Source organism: Cetorhinus maximus, chromosome 11, assembly GCF_964194155.1.
Source record: "Cetorhinus maximus chromosome 11, sCetMax3.hap1.1, whole genome shotgun sequence".
NCBI classification, from domain to species: Eukaryota; Metazoa; Chordata; class Chondrichthyes; order Lamniformes; family Cetorhinidae; genus Cetorhinus; species Cetorhinus maximus.
In genome coordinates this window covers 33672388-33693504 of record NC_135889.1, presented here as the reverse complement: position 1 = coordinate 33693504, position 21117 = coordinate 33672388, and the positions used below count along the sequence as shown (strand labels likewise).

At 40.7% G+C, this 21117-nt stretch overlaps 1 protein-coding gene across 3 annotated transcripts in view; it reads right to left on the bottom strand.

Moving 5' to 3' along the window:
- Positions 1 to 6294: 6294 nt before the first annotated feature.
- The window catches only part of LOC144686494 (ETS translocation variant 5-like), a 29835-nt gene continuing 15012 nt past the window's right edge, over positions 6295 to 21117 (bottom strand). For all 3 annotated transcript variants that reach the window (XM_078551775.1, XM_078551776.1, XM_078551777.1), the window contains 5 exons: positions 15109 to 15177; positions 12985 to 13053; positions 11677 to 11846; positions 8685 to 8786; positions 6295 to 8181 (listed from right to left, as the gene is read on the bottom strand). In XM_078551775.1, the coding sequence (XP_078407901.1) occupies positions 7960 to 8181; positions 8685 to 8786; positions 11677 to 11846; positions 12985 to 13053; positions 15109 to 15177 (632 nt within the window). In that variant the 3' untranslated portion in view covers positions 6295 to 7959. The remainder of the gene's footprint in view (positions 8182 to 8684; positions 8787 to 11676; positions 11847 to 12984; positions 13054 to 15108; positions 15178 to 21117) is intronic.

Below are 21117 nucleotides of genomic sequence, written 5' to 3'. Positions count from 1 at the left end.
GTGTTTTATTATTGTTGAAGATAGTTTGGAGATCATCCACAGACAGCGCTGCACCATAAGATGTTAAGCAAGACAAATCTGACATGTAGGTCACCTGTGTTCTTTGAAATGCAAGCTGTTCTAGATGGTTCAATATACACCTAACACAGTCTATTCATATCACTTGATGTTATGAGGCTACAGATTTAATCCTTTTTTAATCTCATCTGGGTTAGCACAGTCCTTCAGAACAAATAAATTGAGGTTAAAAGTAGAAGCCTGTTTTGAATTTGGTTAAAACCAGAGAAGTTTGCATCTGTAACAAAAGGGAACATGAAAGATATTAAGTGGGAGTGATGTCCATTTATAACTATTCTGTTGATACATCCATTTATGGACTTTATATCCTGTATTCTGGTTGGATAAACTGAAATGTAACTTTTGAAAATAATTCTCTGCCATTTGGCTCTGATGGTGGGACCAGGAGGTGGATATTTTGGTGGGGAGTGGGTGGTGGTCAGGTTGATAGGCTAATGAGTCTCTGGCCAATCTTGCCATGGAAGCAGACAGGGCTACCTGACAGGTAGCAGCGGGTAGCCAATTTTAACATGTGAGTGCCCAGTTGTGGGCAGTTGGGGATGCTACTGGGACCTTCCCAGCAGCTGGAAGGTCCCTCACTGAGGCCAAAGCCCAGCAGGTTCCTGAAGATAGCTGGTCAATGGCTCAGTGAAGCCTTCTATACTTACCCCCCAACAGAGCCATGGGGATCAGAGGGTAACAAATGTGGCCACAGGGCATCCAACGGAGGGGTTTCACTGTGGCGGTCTGGCAGCTGTGGTCACAGATTGTCTTTAAAAGATAGAAATGCCTTGAGATGGTGCCTCAGGATTGAGGTGCCCTTGTGGTTCCTCTCCCACAGCAGCAGCGCATATGTCTGACACTGGGGCTGACATCCTTCCAAGGCTGCGTGCCCTCTGAGTCCTTAAGAGTCTGCCTGCCCTATTTAATTGGACGGTGACATGGAAGTGGCCAATTAGAAGGCCATCTCCCTGAAGATCGCAGCTTCAGGCATGTTGCTGGCATGTTTGGGGTTGGGACCTGGAAATCGTCCCAACCAGCTATTATTTATAAAGTGTGCAAGATCCTGCCCCATCTGTCTGCTCCAGTTTTCATCACAGTTTATTACAGCATACACAACTATTCTTTTCTGTTATGAAGCCAATATCTACTGCAAATCTACAGTGTCAGTGAGGTGAATTTTAACCCCCAAAAATGTCTGGGTTAGAGTCAAGTGTAATTTCAATATTTTAAAAATGTCAAACTTGACTCTGACCCATCTCCAACCAGCCCATTTCCAGGTTTAATAAAAGGGGGTTGGGGTTAGCGGGTGGGCAGCCAACCCACTCCCAGGGAACAGGTTGACAATTTAAATATTTTAATGAGGCTGGCAGTCACAGATTTAACCTGCTTCTGACCTTGGACCCCTCCACCCCCCCCAAACAAAGGTCAAGCCCCATGGTTGGATACCCCAGGGATCAGGCATCAAACCTCTCAGGGGATTGGATTCCCTCAGGAGTCCAAGATAAGCCCCAACGCAGTGTCAGACTTCCCCCCAACCAGAGTCAGGGGTCAAACTCACCCCACTAAGCTCTGAAAAGCAGCTACAGGCTCTCCACATGTGGCTGTGGCTGTGGCCTGCTCCAGAATGCTCCCACCTGACTGGAAGTGAAGTCTGTCCAAAACTTTACTCTCCCACCTATGCAACCTGTCTCTGCAAGATCAGGGCCATTGTTGGTGGTAACTTACTCATAAAGAAGGAAAGAAAGAAAGACTTGCATTTATATAGCACTTTTTTTGTCCTTGGGATGTCACAAAGCAGTTTACAGTCAATGAAGTATTGGTATTATTGAAATGTATGAAATGCAGCAGCCAATTTGAGTACAGCAAACTCCCATGAATATCAATGTAACACTGACTGGATCATTATTTTTTAATGATGTTGCTTAAGGGATAAATATTGGCCAGGACAGCAACTCTCTTGTTGTTCTCTGATGGGATCTTTTACATCCATCTGAGAACACAGATGGTGCCTTGGTTTACCATCCCCTCCCAATGATGGCACCTCTGACAGCACGCGGTTTAACCTGTTTTAAAAAGCTTGTTTGACAACTTATGTCTGGAACTATGGTCTAGTCAAAGGATTTATTCAATGGCCTTCGAAAATTAAAGATAATCACATTGGGGCATGTGAAATAACCAGAGTCAAAATACAGTAATGAGTTCCCAGTTTGATCCCTGGGATGGCTAGGAGTTGCCTTCAGATTAGAAAGGTAAAAGTTGGTTCAAGGTGAGTCATGACTGCTTATGAGAGTGATCTGAAACACTGAGCTCAATAAAAAAAAATCTAGCACATTTGAGGTTACAACCCAAAATTTTAATAACATTATTGCATACTAAAAACATACCATCAGTGATTCAATCATACTGGCTACAAAAAACTTTCTGATGTCACTGGCTCAAAGCATGGAGACGATAAATGGGCTGACTTTTTGATAACCTGAACCTCTTTCAAAGCTTTGAGCCGACCAAAGCAGGAATTAGAACGTAAGAAATAGAAGCAGGAGTAGACCATTCAGCCCATAGAGCCTGTTCTGCCATTCAGTATGATCATAGCTGATCTTGGGCTTCACACTTTCCGGACCATATCCCTTGATTCCCTGAATGACCAAAAATCTGTCTATCTCAGTCTTAACTATATTCAATGATGGGTGCAACAACAACCCTCTGGGGTAGAGCATTCCAAAGATTCACAACCCGTTGAGTGATACGATTTCTCTTCATCTCAGTCCTAAATGTTTGGCCCCTTATCCTGATACTAACCCCCGTGTTTTAGATTCCCCAATCAGGGAAAACAACCTCTCAGTATCTACCCTGTCAAGCTCCTTTAGAATCTTGTATGTTTGAATGACATCACCTCTCAATAGATAACCAAATTAGTGAGGAAAGGGAGAATTTTAATGATGCCATTGTGCCTGATCCTCCAACTCCAATAGCTTGTCTCAAGATGCTTTCTGACATTTGATATTATAAGCTCATCTAATGACTAATTTGACTAAAGCTATTAGCTTGTCCAGCAACAAGTGAAAGAAGCAATCTCATATGATTCTGTTTCAAAGATAAACAGTTCAAAATAATTGGTTTCGTTAAAAAAATTGACAGCACTAATGTCTTTTTTAATGCTTGAAATTTTAAATGTGTTCAAAGCATTTGTGTTTACTATTTTACAGCATGTAGAATGTTTAATGTTGCTCAGTACTGAAGGTAGCACTTATCTAAGGCATGTGATCTGAGTTCTGGACTGGATAATGCATTTATCAATTTGAGTCAGAGACTCGAAACAAAACAATGCTATGGTGTCTGGTTAACAGCAGATTAAACACACTTAATTTGCTGTTTCCATTTCGTATTTTAATCTTTACGTCAGGTAGATAGTTACAACAAATTGACATCCATATACAGTGGCTTTAGCTCTATAAAATCAATCAGACTGTACATAATGTGCATCAGTTATTAGTAAAAATTGGAAAGCAAATCTTAATGCTCATGTTAGTGTCTTTAAGATATGTCCAGGGTCAAAAGTTAATCAATATCACTTCCAGCTCATTGAGACTTATGCCAAATGGATGTTGATGAATGAATGGAACAGAGTGACTGGAGAGATCCTTCCCATTTTCCAGCTGAACTGGAATCTGACATCTGACTAGATCTCTCATTACCATAGATCACAGATTAATAATAAAAGATCAGGAGCTTTTGAAATAATTTTATTTTTCCTTCCTCTTGAAGATGCTAACTCCTGACAGAGCACAGCTCCACAGGCACACCTTAGTACCTGACCTAGAGAGTGAATGAAATGTTGACTATTTTTCCATGGAGGGTATTACCTCAAAGCCTGCTGCTGGTCTCACTAACTTCTGCACACACTATTCAGCAAGAACGTACTGGATAATGTACTCGGCTTAATTTTTCCCTTCGTAAGGCCAAGGTCAATTGTACTACCTCCATCACAGAGCCGAAATCAGCTGATTTAGCAAATTTGGCATTGTGTGCACATGTTTGGGGTTGGGTGGGGAGGGGGGGTGGGCAGGCAAGGGGTGGGGTGCACAGTGGTGATCAGCAAGGGAGAGATTACTCATCAATCTCTCACCATGGGCAGAATTTTACTGCCTTGTCGCAGTGGGGGTGGGGCTGTAAAATGCAGCGAGCCATTCAAAAGTCCATTGATTTTGGCAGGACCATAAAATCCCACCAGCGTAAAATTCCACCCCATAACAGAGAAATGGTGCAAAAACAGCCACTTTTAGTCTTTTATGCCATTTTCCATGGAGTTCTGCTAATCTTCCATTGGAGAACACACATGGAAATTCCTAGCACTGTATACAGCTTGTGTCCACATTGTGAATAGAAACACTCAGGTGAATCATTTAATCCAGTCATTAGAGAGCAAGAAAATCTTATTAGGTTTATTCATTGTTGAAGGTTAAGTAGTAGGAACCAACTAGAAGTGCTATAGAGATTTATTTTCATCCTCCAGGTGACTGACACATCCATAAACTTATCAGACTTAACATCCTCCAAAACAAACAACATAAGAATCCATAGTTTTCATCTACTTACCTGAACACCCCTGCCTATCCAAGCCCAGAAAATGTGTACAGGTTGGAGAGAGTTAAAGTTTGTGGGGTCATTAATTTGCACAGGAATACTACGGGGTTTTACTTGGCTAAATGTCAGACTCAGTCAATTGGTAGCACTCTCACCAGAGTCAAAATATTGTACATTCAAGAGCTAATACAAGATTTATTTTATAAACTAGGCTAACACTATAAAATGCAGCAGTGAGCGAGTGCTGCCTTTTGGCTGAGAGGCCCCATCTACCTGCTCAGGTAAATCTTAAAAAAAAAATCCATTGAAGAACAGCGAGTGTCCTAGCCAACATTCCTGTCTCAACCAACACAAAGTAGATTATGTGGGGCTCGGTTGTTGCTTTTGCTTACCGCATTTCAAAGGTTTGTTTTAAAATGCTTCGAAAAGGGGAATGTTTTGCATAAATGTAGTTTCTCTGTTCTTCCCTTCTCCCTGTACCTTTCATCAGTAGATCACAGATAATCTTCTAATTCTCATGTTCAAATCCACACTTGACTGCCAAGCAACCCCCTCTAATCTTCTCCAACTCTACTTCTCTCTGAGAACCCTGTTTCTCCAACTCGGGCTTCTTGAGTAACCCAAATCCCTTTACCCCTCCATTGGTGGCGGTGGCTGTCCCCTGCACACTCAAATTCCTTCCCTAGATGTCTCCATCTCCCTCTCCTTCATCCAAGAGGGATACAAACGACTGCACCCACCCATGTCTGGGAACAGGTGTGTAGTGTAGAACCCTTAAAGCCAGGACCAAATCCTGCAACTGCCACATGACTCGCTGTAGATTGCAGCAACTGCAAATGATCCAAATCACCATGTGCTTGTATATACTTGGGAAAAGCCAGTAGAAAATCAACCAACTCATTTCAAAGTAGACAATGATCTCTTTAAATACCACTGGTAGGAGATCTTTCCTGCTGCTGAATGCATGTTCAACTTAAGTTTATTTGGCGAATTAGCTGGAGCATTGAGCTCAATGGCAGCACTGGTATTAAAACATTACAGACTAATTGAGGTCATGGTCTGCCTACTTTCTGCATATGCTCCCTGCACCCCTGCCCTAAGATGGGGGCCAGCACAGCCCTCAGCAGAAGTGTGCATGCTGTGGTTGTCAATTTGGAACTAAAATGGGGCCCAAGTTCCAAAAAATCAGGTACAACACAACTGAATTTTGCAGTCATTAAGTTCTCAATCTTCCCCTTCTTTGAGCCAGGTCTCAGATGTTGCCAGTATATAACCCAAAAGGCAATTTGTGCCTCCAGCTTATTAAGCTTACTTACCATGCTCAATGCATTTATGCATAATCCACTCTAAACCCATCCTATGTCTTACATTTCCCCCACCAGATCCCTCCTATTTCTGAACTGGTTTCCTCCAAAATTTGCAGCACCACTGTGTGTACCCATGTCATTACAAGGCTTGTAGGTAAACTTGTACTTGAGTTTGAGGGGTGCTCCAGAATGCAACAGTGATCACTGGTCAACATACATCTCTAGACAGCACTGAATAAAAATCAAGCTGGAAACTTTAGCAGAGTTTCTTTCTCAAATTCGAAACAGAATCAACATGCCATACACTCGCCCTATTATTTGACAAAGACAAGGTACAAATGAGTGCGAGGCAAAAAAATACCAAAAACTTTATTGTACACGTTAGAGATGAAACATTTATTTGGTGTACAAGGCAGGGTTTCCCTTAAATGCACAACACGTTTTGAAAAGGAAAGTTGTAAAATCTCAACTAATGCATCTAATAGTCATTGAAATGGATTTTGCAGCACGTGGTTTAAAAGTAGAAGCAAAAAAAATTGAATTGCTAAAATAAAATACAATTGAGATCTGGTGCAAAAATAATTTTGTTTCCAATAATATAAACCCTGGGGACTTTATACATAAAATATAAAGAACTGAAAGAGTGTGAATATATCGTAATTATACAATTGCAATGTGCCATTGTAAGATACAATGTGCAGAAACAGTCATACCTATATTTAGATTTCCAAACGTTAAATTGTAAAAGGTGTTCGGTGCAAAGCTTGAAGCAGGCATGTAAAACCTGCAGCAGAATTAACTGTGTTACACAGTAAAAGCCCTAACCCCCTGATTAAAGCTGTAACGTTACCACCAAAATATTGGAGCTCTATACTTGAGTGCAGTGCCAATAACAAAAAGATTTTGCCTTAAATAGAAAGACAAAAAACCTTACAAATTTAATACACTTTTTAAAAAAATTATTTTGAAAAATACCTGTCGACTGCTTCCCTTTACCCAACCCCACATCCTCCCCTCTCAAAGATAGTGTTACGAGTATTACCTCATTAGAGCTACTTATGGGGACGACTTATACACAAATGGTACTGAATAGAACCACCTTCCCTAGAGCTGGATTGAGCTACCAAAGAATGGTTCCAGCCTTTTCTTTTGTAGAAAGATTTAAGTAATGAAATAGGAGGGGTGGGGCAGAAGAGAAGGGGGGGAAAAAAAATTGAATGGCAGCGGTAAACCTGAATAATGCTCTTCATCCACTTGAGAAAGAATGGAATGAAAACATTTAAAAACTGCTACATATACAAGTGTTGTTTAGAAAAGGAGTCAGAGGGAAAATAACATGTGCCAGGTGTCAAAGAACTTCAGAGTTTAAAGGGTTAAAACATTTTTAAGCTTTTTTTTAAAAAAAACACACAAAATAAACTACAAGCTGTACTGTATTGAAGTCTCAGGTAGACAGGACTCTCATTAGCTACTTTAATACAGCACCAGTTCGTATCCAATCCAAGGGACAGATCTACATGCTATAGTGCATACTGTTTTCTTTTTGAGTCTGACCCATGATACAATTGTGGGATTGTGCAAGTTGAAGCCCTTTAACATCAGAAAGGCAGCTGAAAGAACTGTGTTCAATGCAAAGCAGATTGTCATTACAAACTCTACAGTCACACGGTCTATCCAAGCTCTGTGAATGCCACACTGAACAATCACAAATGCCACACCTGAACGCATTTCTGATAATAACACACAGCCTAGTAGTTGGGCTTCCCCCTACCCCCACCCCCATAACTATCAAAGTGGAGGACTTAGCCATATTAAGTCATGCTTGTTAGTGCATCGTCAGTGAAGCACATGGCAGCTTTTTCAGTAGTGTGACGCTACTGTACAACTTTTAGGCTCTTGAATGTTCTGAAGAGCTGGCTTCTTAACAGCCGAGTGCAACAGTACCACATAAGATGCTCTTTTCAGCTGGATAGTGATGCATTCAGTCACATGGGCTGCTGTGATTAAGTCAATACGCAAAGCCCTCTGGATACTGGAGGTTGTTGCAGTGATCCATCTCCAACAAGTAGGCCGCATTATCATCAAAATGCGTGAGAGGAACAGTATCCTCCTTGTTAATATGACAGTCGATTTCAGTCTTCAGGAAGGGGCGTTGATTGTCTGGGAAGGCCATAGAGAAAAGTGCCTCAGGGTCACACACAAACTTGTACACGTACCTTTCCCCTGCAACCTAAACGGCAGAAAAACCAGTTTATATTTCTCAATCAACTGAAGCATTTCAGACTAGAGAACTGATGTGCAAGTTATAATTATGTTAAAATAGAATACAAAACGCAGGGAAAGAGTTATAAAAAAAAGTGTTAAAACGGTTAACCACAGGGCATGACACAGTAATGGGATATGCGATGGGCATAATTTACATAAACACAACTGCAAATCAATGTTTGAACCCAAGCCATTTTGAAGGACTCATACAACACAACATGTATACTTAGAACCAAAACAGAATTCCACTTTAACATATTAAATTAGAATGGGATTAAAATAGAGTGGATATTTAGGGCTGTGCTGCTTGGATAGTAAATGAGCAGATTTCATACAGATGTTATCACTTTAAAGAAGGCATTACAGGACCGAAGGCATTACAGGACCGAAGGCATTACAGGGCCGAAGGTTTTGACACTATGGAGGCCACTATGATTTATTAAAAAAGAATCTTGATCTCTTTCCCACCTTTTGCATGATCCCCTTTTCATAGTAATAGCGAAGTGAGCGGCTCAATTTGTCGTAGTTCATCGCAGGGCGGTTTTTCTGGATGCCCCAGCGTCGAGCAACCTGCAGCAAAAGAGGACAAAGAAGGGGTAAGGAAATCTGTGTTTATGTTCATAGATACAGAGACTGCACAAATGAGCTCTTAAATGGATGCAAAGATAAAATGACCACAGACTGTTTGTGTGCTATTGATCTATATCCCATTAGCGGCATTTCAGTAAATGCAGGAGTCTGAATTTAGAAATCGATAGAAGGCAATAGAAAGGCCCATAGGTCACCACTGTAACAATATAGTGCATCATCTGCTTGCTAATGGGGCTGCTGATGTGGCAAGCATGATTTTAATGAGATTTTAGAAAATGTTGAGTCCTTATCACCAGCACATCTTTTTAAAAAAATGACAGTACTTCTGCTCCCAAGGGCATCCACTCCAGTAATTTAACACAAGTACTGGAAACTGCAAATATGAATTTGTAGAATTTGGTTGAACAGAGACAAAAGAACATGATGTTCATTCAAAGAAAAAAAAGAGTAATAAATGTTCTCTAAATCCAAGGTGGCTTGTGTATGTCTATCAGTCTTCCCAAAAAAGCTCACTTGCCAGCAAATGTTACAACAAAGGTGTCCTTCAAATTCCTTGGAGATCTCCAAGTGATCAAATGAACAAGGTACATGAACCAAGCATTCGTCATAAATGAATTGAACAACCAAGGCTACTTCCAATACAGCACCCTTCATGCCCTGTATAATTAAAGCTAAAAAAAAAGCTTTCACTTTTGATTCAAATCAAACTTGCCTCAGTTAGCCAGAAATTAAAAATCTTCCATTTTATGCATTTTCAAATGCCACAAGCAGGCTTCTCAGGTCTTTAAAGCTGCTGCGATTTCAGTCACAATCTGTTAAAACATGCAACTCAAATATGCATAACCCTCACATCAAGTTTACTGCACATATTCACTTAATTTTCACTGTTACCATAGCAACATAATCCAGTTCTTGAGGTGGAGTTTCTCTACCTTGTTATTCCAACCATAACAAAGGCCACTTTTACAGGACACGGCCTCCTCTTACTCTCCTATATGTTCTTGCTGATGTAGCAAGTCCCAATGCACTGACATAACATACTGATATTGGACTTTACTGCGTTCATTCTTAAAAGGGAAATGCACCATCTAAAGTGTTAAGCAAAGAAATGTAGCATGGGCTATGCAAAGTAACACTATCAATTTTGATGAATAGTCTCGGCAAACATTTATGCAATTTCATGGTTAATACAATGCATCAGTCTCAGGGGGGAAGAAAGGGGTGAGGAAGACATCTATATCCCAAGGTCTCCATGGATCAGGAGAGCCCGGGTTGTGAACTGTAAGAATAGAGGTTCTTTCTGCTACTGACTCAGTGGTAAATTATTCCTAAATGACACCAAGATCTGTTAGCAGCAACAAATGGAGATATATGCAGATAATTGGGGAAATTAAATTTATTTTTTCTATATCTGTCTCCTATACAGTACATGGGGGCTCTCAAAAAAAAACAGCTTAGACACCTTGACCCAAAGCGCCATCCGATAATATTCATGTAAATAGCGGGAATGTGGTACATGTCAGTTTGTTGTTGTATTTGGAGTTTCTTTTCCAAACAGATTTTATATGAACTATACTAGGATGGATTTGTTGCCGTCTATGTTAGGCAGGATTACCCTGCTTATCTCCAAGTTTCACTCAGATCTGGATCTGGATCTGTTTTCTGGCAGCACCAGTTTTCAGTAATTCCATCCTGTGCACAGCTGTCTGTACAAGTCAGAAAAAAATTGTGCGCTTTCAACGAAAATCTTTCCGGGCTCCAGTGGGAGCCTGTATCTGGTTCACGCCATAGCTCCTTTTCAGTTATCTTAGCAAACCCTAGGTAGCCACGTTTCTATACCCTTGGGCTGTGCAAGATTCTTAAGAGCAAAGATTTTTTGAATGGAACAAGATTACACTGGCATTTCTTCTTTATAAATAGTGTGTGTGGAACATAGCCTTTTTGGACCTCGTAGCCGTGGGATACTAGCAAATTAAGATGGTTGATGCCTTTATCTCATCCCACACACACACACACACAATTTAAAAACACAGACAGTAGCTCCAGGCAAACAAGAGATGTAAGAAGTTACTGGAGACATGGTTGCACATTCTCACAGCTCCTTCTAAATAAGGCTTGTGGCCACACCCTAGCAATACAGATGAATGGATCTATTAAAACCCTGGGGCACAGCAGAAATCCTAATACGCAAAAACAAGAAAATGGCCTGGTCTCCATGGAAATGCGGCTTCAGTCAATACTTTTCAACTTGTTTGAACTCCAGGAACATACTCTGTGTTCCAGACCACCACTGAATCCAAGTCCCAGCTATTATGTACTATTTCTAGGTAAATTTGAAATACATGTGGGACAATTGCAGTTTATCTTCCTGCACCACAATGGCAAGTTAAATCTGATACAAGGTTATAAAGCATACACTTGTTTTTTTTTAAAAAGGTTTTGTTACTTTGTCTCGTAACATTCAGCAGTATGATACCATGATAAAGCCACTGAATTACTAGTAACTGAAAAAAATCGGTTCATCTTATTCAAATAATTCTGCTGAACTGAACAAATGCAAAGTTCAGTAAGTCATTTTAACTTCCACTTCTTTAAAAATAGATCTGGCTTAATTATTTTACCCCTTGCTTTGCCATAATCTCTCTTCAATATGAAAATCTAACGATGTTCTGCAGGGTGATCGGTTTATGCACGTTTTCACTGATGGACAAGTCTGGGGAACCAAGCCAGGAACAACTGCGACCAGCTTAGGACCTAGGCAACTGAAGGCACGGCCACGTGGAGGGATGAAAATCAGATGTGCAAGAAGCCAGACTTGGAAGAGCAGAGATCAATTCAACCAAATAAGAACAGAAGGGTCCTGACATACCTCTTCAGGCTCAATCAACTTGAACTCCATGCCTCGACCTGTCCACGCAATGAAATGGGAATTAGATGGATCATCCAGGAGGGTCACCAGGAACTGCCACAACTGTAAAGAACCACGACGCTGGTATGGCAGATTTTCCCTGTACACGGGTGATTCCTGCTTGAGTTTATCTGTTAAAGAAATTAAGCCAAAAATGAAAAACTGGTTTCATTTTTCTTATGGACTGCTTTCCATCTCAACAAACAGAGATTTTCAGAGAATTAAACCCCACACTTTCAACCAAAAAATATTTAGCTGCGCATACCTCTGCTTAACAGAGGAGATGTGAGAGTTTTGTATATTTTATATCGGTGTAAAGAATGCATAGAGGCTTTCCTTTTCCATGTGGCCGGTTCCTTCAGGAACCAACTAAAATTCCACTGATGAGCGTGAGTGACTTGAACAAACACGAGGGGAGTGCAGGGCAGGGGAAGGCTCACATTGGACATTATTGGCTCAAACTCTCAGTCTCAATCTCACCAGCTGGCATAGACCTGATGCAATAGTGAATAGTTCAATTTTATCCTTTTCAACAAAAACACACACCCCAACCTCAGTCCTCGACCACCGTAAAGGATCAGGATTCAAGGCCCTGATTCTTCTATCATATATTTTTGTGTTTGACATGGAAAAATCCGTGTTTATGTAATTATACGTCAATACTGTTGGCCCAAAAGTGAATCACCAACCCAACTAATTCATCCCATTCTGAAGACCTCGTCATTGAGAAGACTTCAAGTCTTAGTAATGAACATATTAGGATTATAAATAAAATTTAAAAAGCATCTTAATTTATTAACAATAGGCTTCTATTTGGGATAGGTTTTGCCTCGACCCCACCCCAAATATTTTCCTTTCGGAAAAACCATGGTTCTTGCTGGAATATATTATCCTCCCTGGTGACTTGCCTTCCATAATACTCCAAGTAGCCATTTTTTCATGTCTGAATCTAGGAAAAAAAGGCTGGGCTCTGGTGGTGGTTTAGTGAGGCAGGAAAGGTGCATACAAGTGCTTCCAATCCAATTCTTACCATACAACTGCATGTGCATTTTCCAGCAAGGGTCATTGTATGGTAATAAGAAGCAGGACCTGGCTGATAACTTTGAACCACCAATTGTCATTAATCCCTCAGTTGATATCAACTAATTTAACAGAGACTGGTGATCAAATCGGATTCCCTTGGTTCAGTTCCACACTGAACCATCATGGATTTTTTTTTTGGAACCGAAGTTAAACAGAATTACAATAGTATGTAAGCACATTACTTACGGTCGATCCTATCTGGTACCACACATGTATCATCATAGTACAGTCGTGGATCTTTCTCATAAGGGAAACCTGAAAAGAGAGTAAAGGCGGACATCTTCAATTGACTAATCAACTAACAATGGACTTGCATTGCCAACATACTCAGGCTCAGTCAGAAAGTTCTTTAAGTAAAATGTGAGCTTGCTTTTTTAAAAAAACTCTCAAGCTGACACTGATGCAACACAAATCCAATAGTTCTTAGTGTGTTACAGAGGTAAGGCTTATTGAATTATAGACAAATACAGGAGCATTTGACAAGTTTGTAGAATGGGCCGATAGGTGGCAAATGCAGTGTGGTGCAGAGCAGTGCGAATAGTAGATTTTGTTAAAGGATGTATAAGTGACAAGATGGAAGAACAATCTGGAAGCACAGACGTGGAGATTTTTTTTTAAAAAGCTAGTGCTACAGGCAAAAAAGGCCACTCACACTATGCAGGAATATTGCTTCCTTTTATATTCAGTATTCAGGGTAATTTTGGCTTTCTGCAACCGTGTAAAATGGGTGCTAGTAAATTGGTAGTCGATTTTACATCTCTGCTGATCTTAGTTCTATTATTTCTGATTGAACAACTAGCACCGACACTGAGATTATGATCTAACTGGCCTCCTGTACTGCTGCAGTTTCTTTTGATTATATTCTATGATCTACTAATGAATAAACCTTCAATGTTGCTTAGCATTCTAAATTGGACAGCCTAAAGATAAATCCTGGTGACATGACTACATTTTTGTAGCCTACACTCATTAACCAAAGGAGATACCAAACCCCTCTGTTCCCAAATGGAAGGATTTTATTGATGAGCTTTTTTGCCTTCTGAGAACATGGGGATGGGAGAAAGGGCATGGGCCTAGAGAAAGAGATCAAGCAAGTGTGGGGGGGGAAGGAATGGTTTCAAAAAATGAAACAATAATGGTAGTTCTAGTAAAAGGTAATTTTAAAAAAACCATATTCTGATCTTAAAGTTTAAGGAGAATGCGATTATACAGGGGCCAGAAAAACTGGCTGTTTGAAGTAGGACAGCACCCAATTAAAAAAAAAAGACACCATTAAAGTGCAGCATCTGCATTTTGGGTTTGAGGTTTTGAATAACCTAGCTTTTGCTTAAATATATAACCAAGCAATGCTTCTTCAGAAGTTTTGCAGTACAGTTGCAGCTGATGCATTAGGCACAGCACAAACTGCTACCCAGGAAACTTAAAAAAAGCAACACGACCGAGCAGCTAAAGCCTGCAGCTGCCTGAGACCTCAGTAGGTAAGAATGGCAACGGTTTTGTTAAACTCTCGAGAGTTCCAAAATAGATTTATTTTTTACACCTGCGCTTTTCAATCAGATATGTAGATGTTTTAGAAAATTAAATAGAACATCGAAATGCCTGGTGGTTAGTGTGTGAACTCTTCTTTCGCTCATTATTTAACTTTTTTGTTTAAAGAAATAAAATTGCCAGCTTTATAGTTAAACCTCCCTTGCAAAGGAACAAGTCAAATTTAGGGCTGGCAATTGCCTTCCAGCTGCTCCTGCTCTGCTTCGAGAAGTGTGACAAAATGCTGCAAACAAGGGTTTCCGCTGCATGTCCAAAGTGACAGAGGCTGAGTGGGAATAGTGCCAAGGAAATGTCCGGCCTGTGCGCAGATTTGCAACTATCAGCTCACTTCTGGAGTGCGTCGTCTTCACACAAAAAAAAAATCTTTTCCCAAATGTCTTGTCTCTTCTGAAGGCCCCAGCTGAAGTCGTTCTGCAGATGCTGACAGCCAAACCAGCACCTGACCCAAATGGCCATTCGCCATGCCGAAACTTCAGTGTCTTTCCTCAAGACAAATATATTATAATCTGATTTATCTGTCAGGTTCATGTTGTATCTAAACTAATGGTCTTAATAATCTGCTGTCAGTAACTGCTTTGAGCAGAATCAAAATACTGACTTTGAAATTCTGCCATGTACCTCAACCATTAAAATCAGATTATTGTAGGACAGTGCACTCCAGAATTATTCAGAATAGCTATGGCTGGGTGCGACTGGGGTAACATGTCCTTCAATGCACACTATCACAATAAACAACATGAAAAACAAAATGCTGTGTCTTACCTTCTGGGTTGTTGGGACTAGTGTAATAGCTTCCTCCCGAAATGTAAGAGGATTGGCAATTAGGCACTTCTGTACAGGAATAGAGAGAAGAAAAAAAAAGAGGATTTTAACAGGTGGACACTAGAACAATTATCGTAACGGTCTACAAGTGAAAAATAACATGGGAATTGCAACCCAAACATCTCAGGAACAACTCTGGACAACTCAGCAAGCAAAGCAAGACAAACAGGTGTGCATTAATAATTCACACCAAGACAAGTGAAAATTTAAACCTTAAAACAAGCTGTCGCCACATCCAACACGAAAGCATAATCTAAAGTGCCGGTTGCCTTTACAGGAAGAGAATGTAAAGTCTACATTTAGGCCCTGAAATTGAGTGTGTTTGTCTCTTGTGTAGATTTGCCCAACTGGAGATAGATGGGAGAAACGGACACAGGAGTACTTGTTCCATGTTCTGAAGGCTGTTGTTTCTTGCCTCTGTCAACAATAAAATCCCAAAATTTTAAGATTATGCATTGGGAGCAAAAAATATTGAGGCCTCAGTGTAGGCAGACACATCGCCTACATAAACATTGCATCTATAGCACAAAGACAAGCCCCACTGATCTACCCCAACATTTATGTTCCACACCAGTCGCCTCCCACTCCTGATTAAAAACCTAATTTGCACCAGTGTTCTTCATGGAGGAACCCACTTAGATGAATATTTTAAGTTTTAAAATGCAACTAAATAGGGTACTATTGAATCCAAATAAAATGTATACAACTTCACTTTTTGCAATGGTACAAACTGAACTGCCCCTCTTGCTCTCTGTTCCCATCCTCCTCACTTTATTATCCTGGGTCAGGTTTTAACTATGGCCAGAACACCTGCAAGTGTGCTGGGGAGGAGGTGGCATAATGGACTAGTATTCCAGAAACCTAGGGTAATGCTCTGGGGACCTGAGTTCAAGCCCCACCACAGCAGATGATGGAATTTGAATTCAACAAAAAAATCTGGAATTAAAAGTCTGATGATGACCACAAGGCCATTGCTGATAGTTGTTAAAACCTATCTGGCTCTCTTCCTTTCCCTTTAGGGAAAGAAATCTGCCATCCTTACCTGGCCTGGCTTACCCTACATGAGACTCCAGACCTGCAGTAACATGGTTGACTCTTAAGAATACCCTCTGAACAAGGGAAATTAGGGATGGGCAATAAAGCCTAGCCAGTGACACATCCCATGAACAAAAAAAAGAGTCCCAGACCTTGACCAATTTCGTTTTGAATTGATCACTAGAGAAATTTAAACAAGACCTCAGGGCATCCCAAGCCTCACAATATATAGGGTACTTTCTAAGCGTAGGAGGAGGGACTTTTATATTCTTGCTAAGGCTTCTGTGCCGAATGGGGAAGAGTCGGTGACCTGTGTGATTGCTCCCCCTCAAACCGATTTACTCCTATTTATACAGCTCAAAACCCAACTCTGGGGATATAACTCAAAGACCAGAGAAAATGTAGATTTCTGGGAGCCAGATTTTTTATATTACAGAATGTTGATAATACTGAGGGTACCACATATTTGTTTCGTCAACACCTTGCAGTGTAAAACTGCCTCAAAAGCCATTTGCAAGTGGCCCAGAGGTGTGGGGTACCAGAGCTCAACTGCTCACTGAGGTTCCAATAGGTGGTCTCACCATATTCTGAAGTTACCGAGGATGTAGCAGGCACTCCCATTGTATAAAGTAGCCCAAGCAATTACATTGCTCTAATATTGCAAGTATACAGCTACTGGCCTCTAGAGATGATGAATACCAATATAAAGAACTGGGTGGACTTTAAACCAGATACAGCCAACTTCAAGTGTGAACTCATTTAGAACAGATTCACATAGATCAGAAAGGTCTTGAGTTCAATCTGCTATGTATGAGGGGCTAGCCAGTCTTTAAGCGGGGTTAGTAGTTAAGGTGCGACAAATGCACCATTTGGTGATTTGTCCCCTTCACTTGCCCCAAAGATCCATTGCTGATTGCCAAATAGTGACTTATGCTGCAAAAAGTGTACCTATGCAGACTCTATGTGACAAAGGGAGTCAGTTGCAGTGAACTCACCACTGATCAAATAATCTACAAACACATGCAAAATAACACTTGGGCAATATATTGAAATGTCTTGGATACTTGCAGAGGAAGAAAAAAAGTACACCAATTTGTGCCAATAAGCTGATGATATTCAAAAATCAGGCTGAATCCACAGCAATGATATATGTCTTTCTATGTATTTACATGAAGTGGGAACCTGGGTATCCCTGTTCATGAGTCACTGAAAGTTAACGTGCAGGTACAGCAAGCAATTAGGAAAGCAAATGGTATGCTGGTCTTTATTGCAAGAGCATTTGAGTACAGGAGTAAAGAAATCTTGCTGCAATTGTGTAGAGCCTTGTTAAGACAGCACAGGAGTATTATATACAATTTTGGTCTCCTTACCCAAGGAAGGGTATACTCGACATAGAGGGAGTGCAACTAAAGGTTCAACTGGGATGGCAAGACTGTCCTATGAGGAGCGATCAAGGAGACTGGGTCTATATTCTTTAGAGCTTTGAAGAATGAAAGGTGATCTCGTTGAAGCATATAACTCTTACAGAGCTCAACAGGGTAGATGCAGGAAGGATGTTTCCCCTGGCTGCGGGGGGTGTCTAGAACTTGGGGACACAGTTTCAGTGAGAGGTAGGCCATTTAGGACTGAACTAAGGAGGAATGTCTTCGCTCAGAGGGTGGCAAGTCTTTGGAATTCTCTACCCCAGAGGGTTGTGGAGTCTGTCATTGGGTATATTCAAGACAGAGATCGATAGATTTCTAGTTATTAAATATATCAAGGGATATGGGGATAGTGCAGGAAAATGGCATTGAGGTAGAAGATCAGCCATGGTCTAGTTGAATGACAGAGCAGGCTCAAGGGGCCAAATGGCCTACTCTTGCTCCTACTTCCTATGTTCCTACAAGATCAGTTCAAGAATTTGGCTTTCACTGTACTTTCTAATCAAATTCTAAACTACCCTCTTCTGACCAGCCACACTCCATTAGTTGAAGCAGGCTGATTAATTATTATAAAGGAACTGTGACCATGGTAATTATGGTTTTATCTGATGTGTATTATACCTTTAAGAACGTTATAAAAGGAGATCACATGATCTTAGTATCCAATACTAGAACAGTGAGAGCTACCTCAGTAGTTAGTAGTGTAGAGATAGAGTTTGAAGTGTAAGTATATGTGTTTAGTTGCTCTGAGTACCTTTGTAAATAAACTAAGAGTTTCTACCTAAGAAGTGTCTGCTGATTAACTATCAATAGGACTAACTCAGTCATCACTCACAACAAGCGTGCGACGAGGATCCACTAGAATCCAAAATTGCAAGATCTGAGCATATTATTATATTGTCCTCTCTGTTGGGGAGATGTAAATAAAGTTAGTTCAATAATGGCTGCATGCTGCGAATCTACCTGTTAATCTGTTCTCAGTGCAATACCAAAGAAAGAGAAAGCTGGCAATGAGGATAGAATTATTTTTTTAAAAAAACACTTCATTTGAGAAGTTAAGGACTGAAGAACATTGAGTTACAACAAGAGTCACAATGTTGATTTTGAGGAAGTTTGAGCAATTTGAAAGATTCCTCCCTGTGTACACGTTGTATTCAGGTCGAGTGAAAATGGCACAAAGCATATTTGGGGACAATGGGGGAATTCAATCCTAACAAAGAGGACTGATGTAATTACGAATGAAGGTTACGTATATTTGGATGAAAGCGAATAAAATAGGAGGAGGATATTGGGACCCCTGCCTTTCCTGATGTATATTAATGATCTAGATCTTGGTGTGCAGGGGACAATTTCAAAGTTTGCAGATGATACGAAACTTGGAAGCATTGTAAACTGAGGAGGACAGTGTAAAACTTCAAAAGGCCATAGACAAGTTGGTGGAGTGGGCAGCTAGGTGGCAGATGAAGTTCAATGCAGAGAAATGTGAGGTGATGCATTTTGGTGGGAAGAACATGGAAAGACAGTATAAAATAAGGGGTACAATTCTTAAGGGGATGCAAGAGCAGAGGGACCTTGGTGTATATGTTCATAGATCATTGAAGGTGGCGGGACAGGTGGAAAGAGCAGTTAATAAAGCATTCGGTGTCCTGGGCTTTATTAATAAGGGCATAGAATACAAGAGCAAGGAGATTATGCAAGACACTAGTTAGACCTCAGCTGGAGTATTGTGTACAATTCTGGGCGCCACACTATAGGAAGGATGTGAATGCATTGGAGAGTGCAGAAGAGGTTTACAAGAATGATTCCAGGAATGAGAAACTTCAGTTATGAGGATAAATTGGAGAGGTTGGAACTGTTCTCCTTGGAAAGGAGAAGGCTAAGAGGAGATTTGATAGAGGTGTTCAAAACCATGAAGGGGCTGGATAGAGTAGATAGGGTGAAATTGTTTCCATTTGTAAAAGGACCGAGAACAAGGGGGCACAGATTTACAGTGATTTGCAAAAGAAGCAAATGTGATGCGAGTGGTTAGAGTCTGGAATGCACTGCCTGGAAGTGTGGTGGAGGCAAGTTCAATCGAGGCATTCAAGAGGGCATGAGATGATTACTCCAATAGAAACAGTGTGCAAGGGTACGGGGAAAGGAAGGAGAATGGCACCAAGTCATAATGCTCATTCAGAGAGCCAGTGCAGACACGATTGGCCACATGGCCTCCTTCTGCGCTGTAACAATTCTGTGAACATGATGGGGCCAGATGCGTTTGAGATGGTGTCTAATCAATTTTGGCTGTGAGATCCCAGTACAATGAATTATTTTGAAATAAATGAGATTCCAGACTCTATTATGACATGAAGGAGATTGCAGAGAGTTGCATTCCATGAAAGGAGGCAGGTGCCAAGTTAGATTGTTGCAGATTACATTCTCGAATTAAAGAAACTCTCTTGTCACTGTGGGTGTGGCCCGAACTTGGAAGAGCAACCTTAGAGACACGTTTGTAGGAGGCCTACAGAACAATAAAATCCAGGCCAAGCTTTTGAGCAAGAGCAATAAGCTGATGTGGAAAGAGGCAACAGCCATGGAAACAACAGAGAGAAGTAGTTGCAAATTGCAAAGGAATTCTTTTCCTAGTCTTGTGGGATCCACCAGATTTCAGTAGGATCTAGGCCATGGCAGCCAAGTTCACAGCCTCCGATTCAAAAACTTAGATGCTACCATTGTCGTGGTAGCCACTAAGCATTAAAATGCCCCCACTCCCATTCAAAGATGGCATGCGGGAGTAGGGGAAACAGTAATGCTCTAAGTCATTGTCAAGCACCAAGTCAGGGTCATGGTAGATCTAAAGCTAAAGCAGGAGCCTGGATATCCACGAATGCTCATATGATGGATATGGAAACAGAAGTCATCGATATTATTGAGCAGGAAGATAAGAGTCATAGGGCTGAAGATATAATTCTAATGCCCACAGTAGAAATGAAAGTTGGAGACTCAACTTACTTTCATCATCGATACAGCTGCAGCCAGGTCTGTTATCTCAGAATGAGAGTTTAAGAAGTCACATTCCCTTATGCAAAACTGACTAGTTACTCCAATTAAAGTATTCCACTGTTAGGTCAAGTTAGTGTTAAGGCGGAATACAATAATGGATCCCATTAGATGTCATTGGTTGTGGCAGGAGGGAATAAAGTCTCCCCGATGGGAAGAGCTTGGTTTAAGATGATAATACGGTTAAACTGGGCCAAATTATTTACAGTGGTGTAAATAAAGTTAGTACATTCAAGGTCGCTTGTTGTGAATCTACATGTTAATCTCAGTGCAATATGCAACAGCTACACATCCGATCGTTTAGGAAAACCAGACAATTACTGCTGAATCTTAGGTGAGCCATTTAAGTGAACTGGCATCATTTCATATTTTGTGCATTCCTGCATTGTGCTATTGCAAGTGGAATAGGATAATTTGTTTTTTGGAGGGGACATAAGAGGAGTCTAGCTACTAA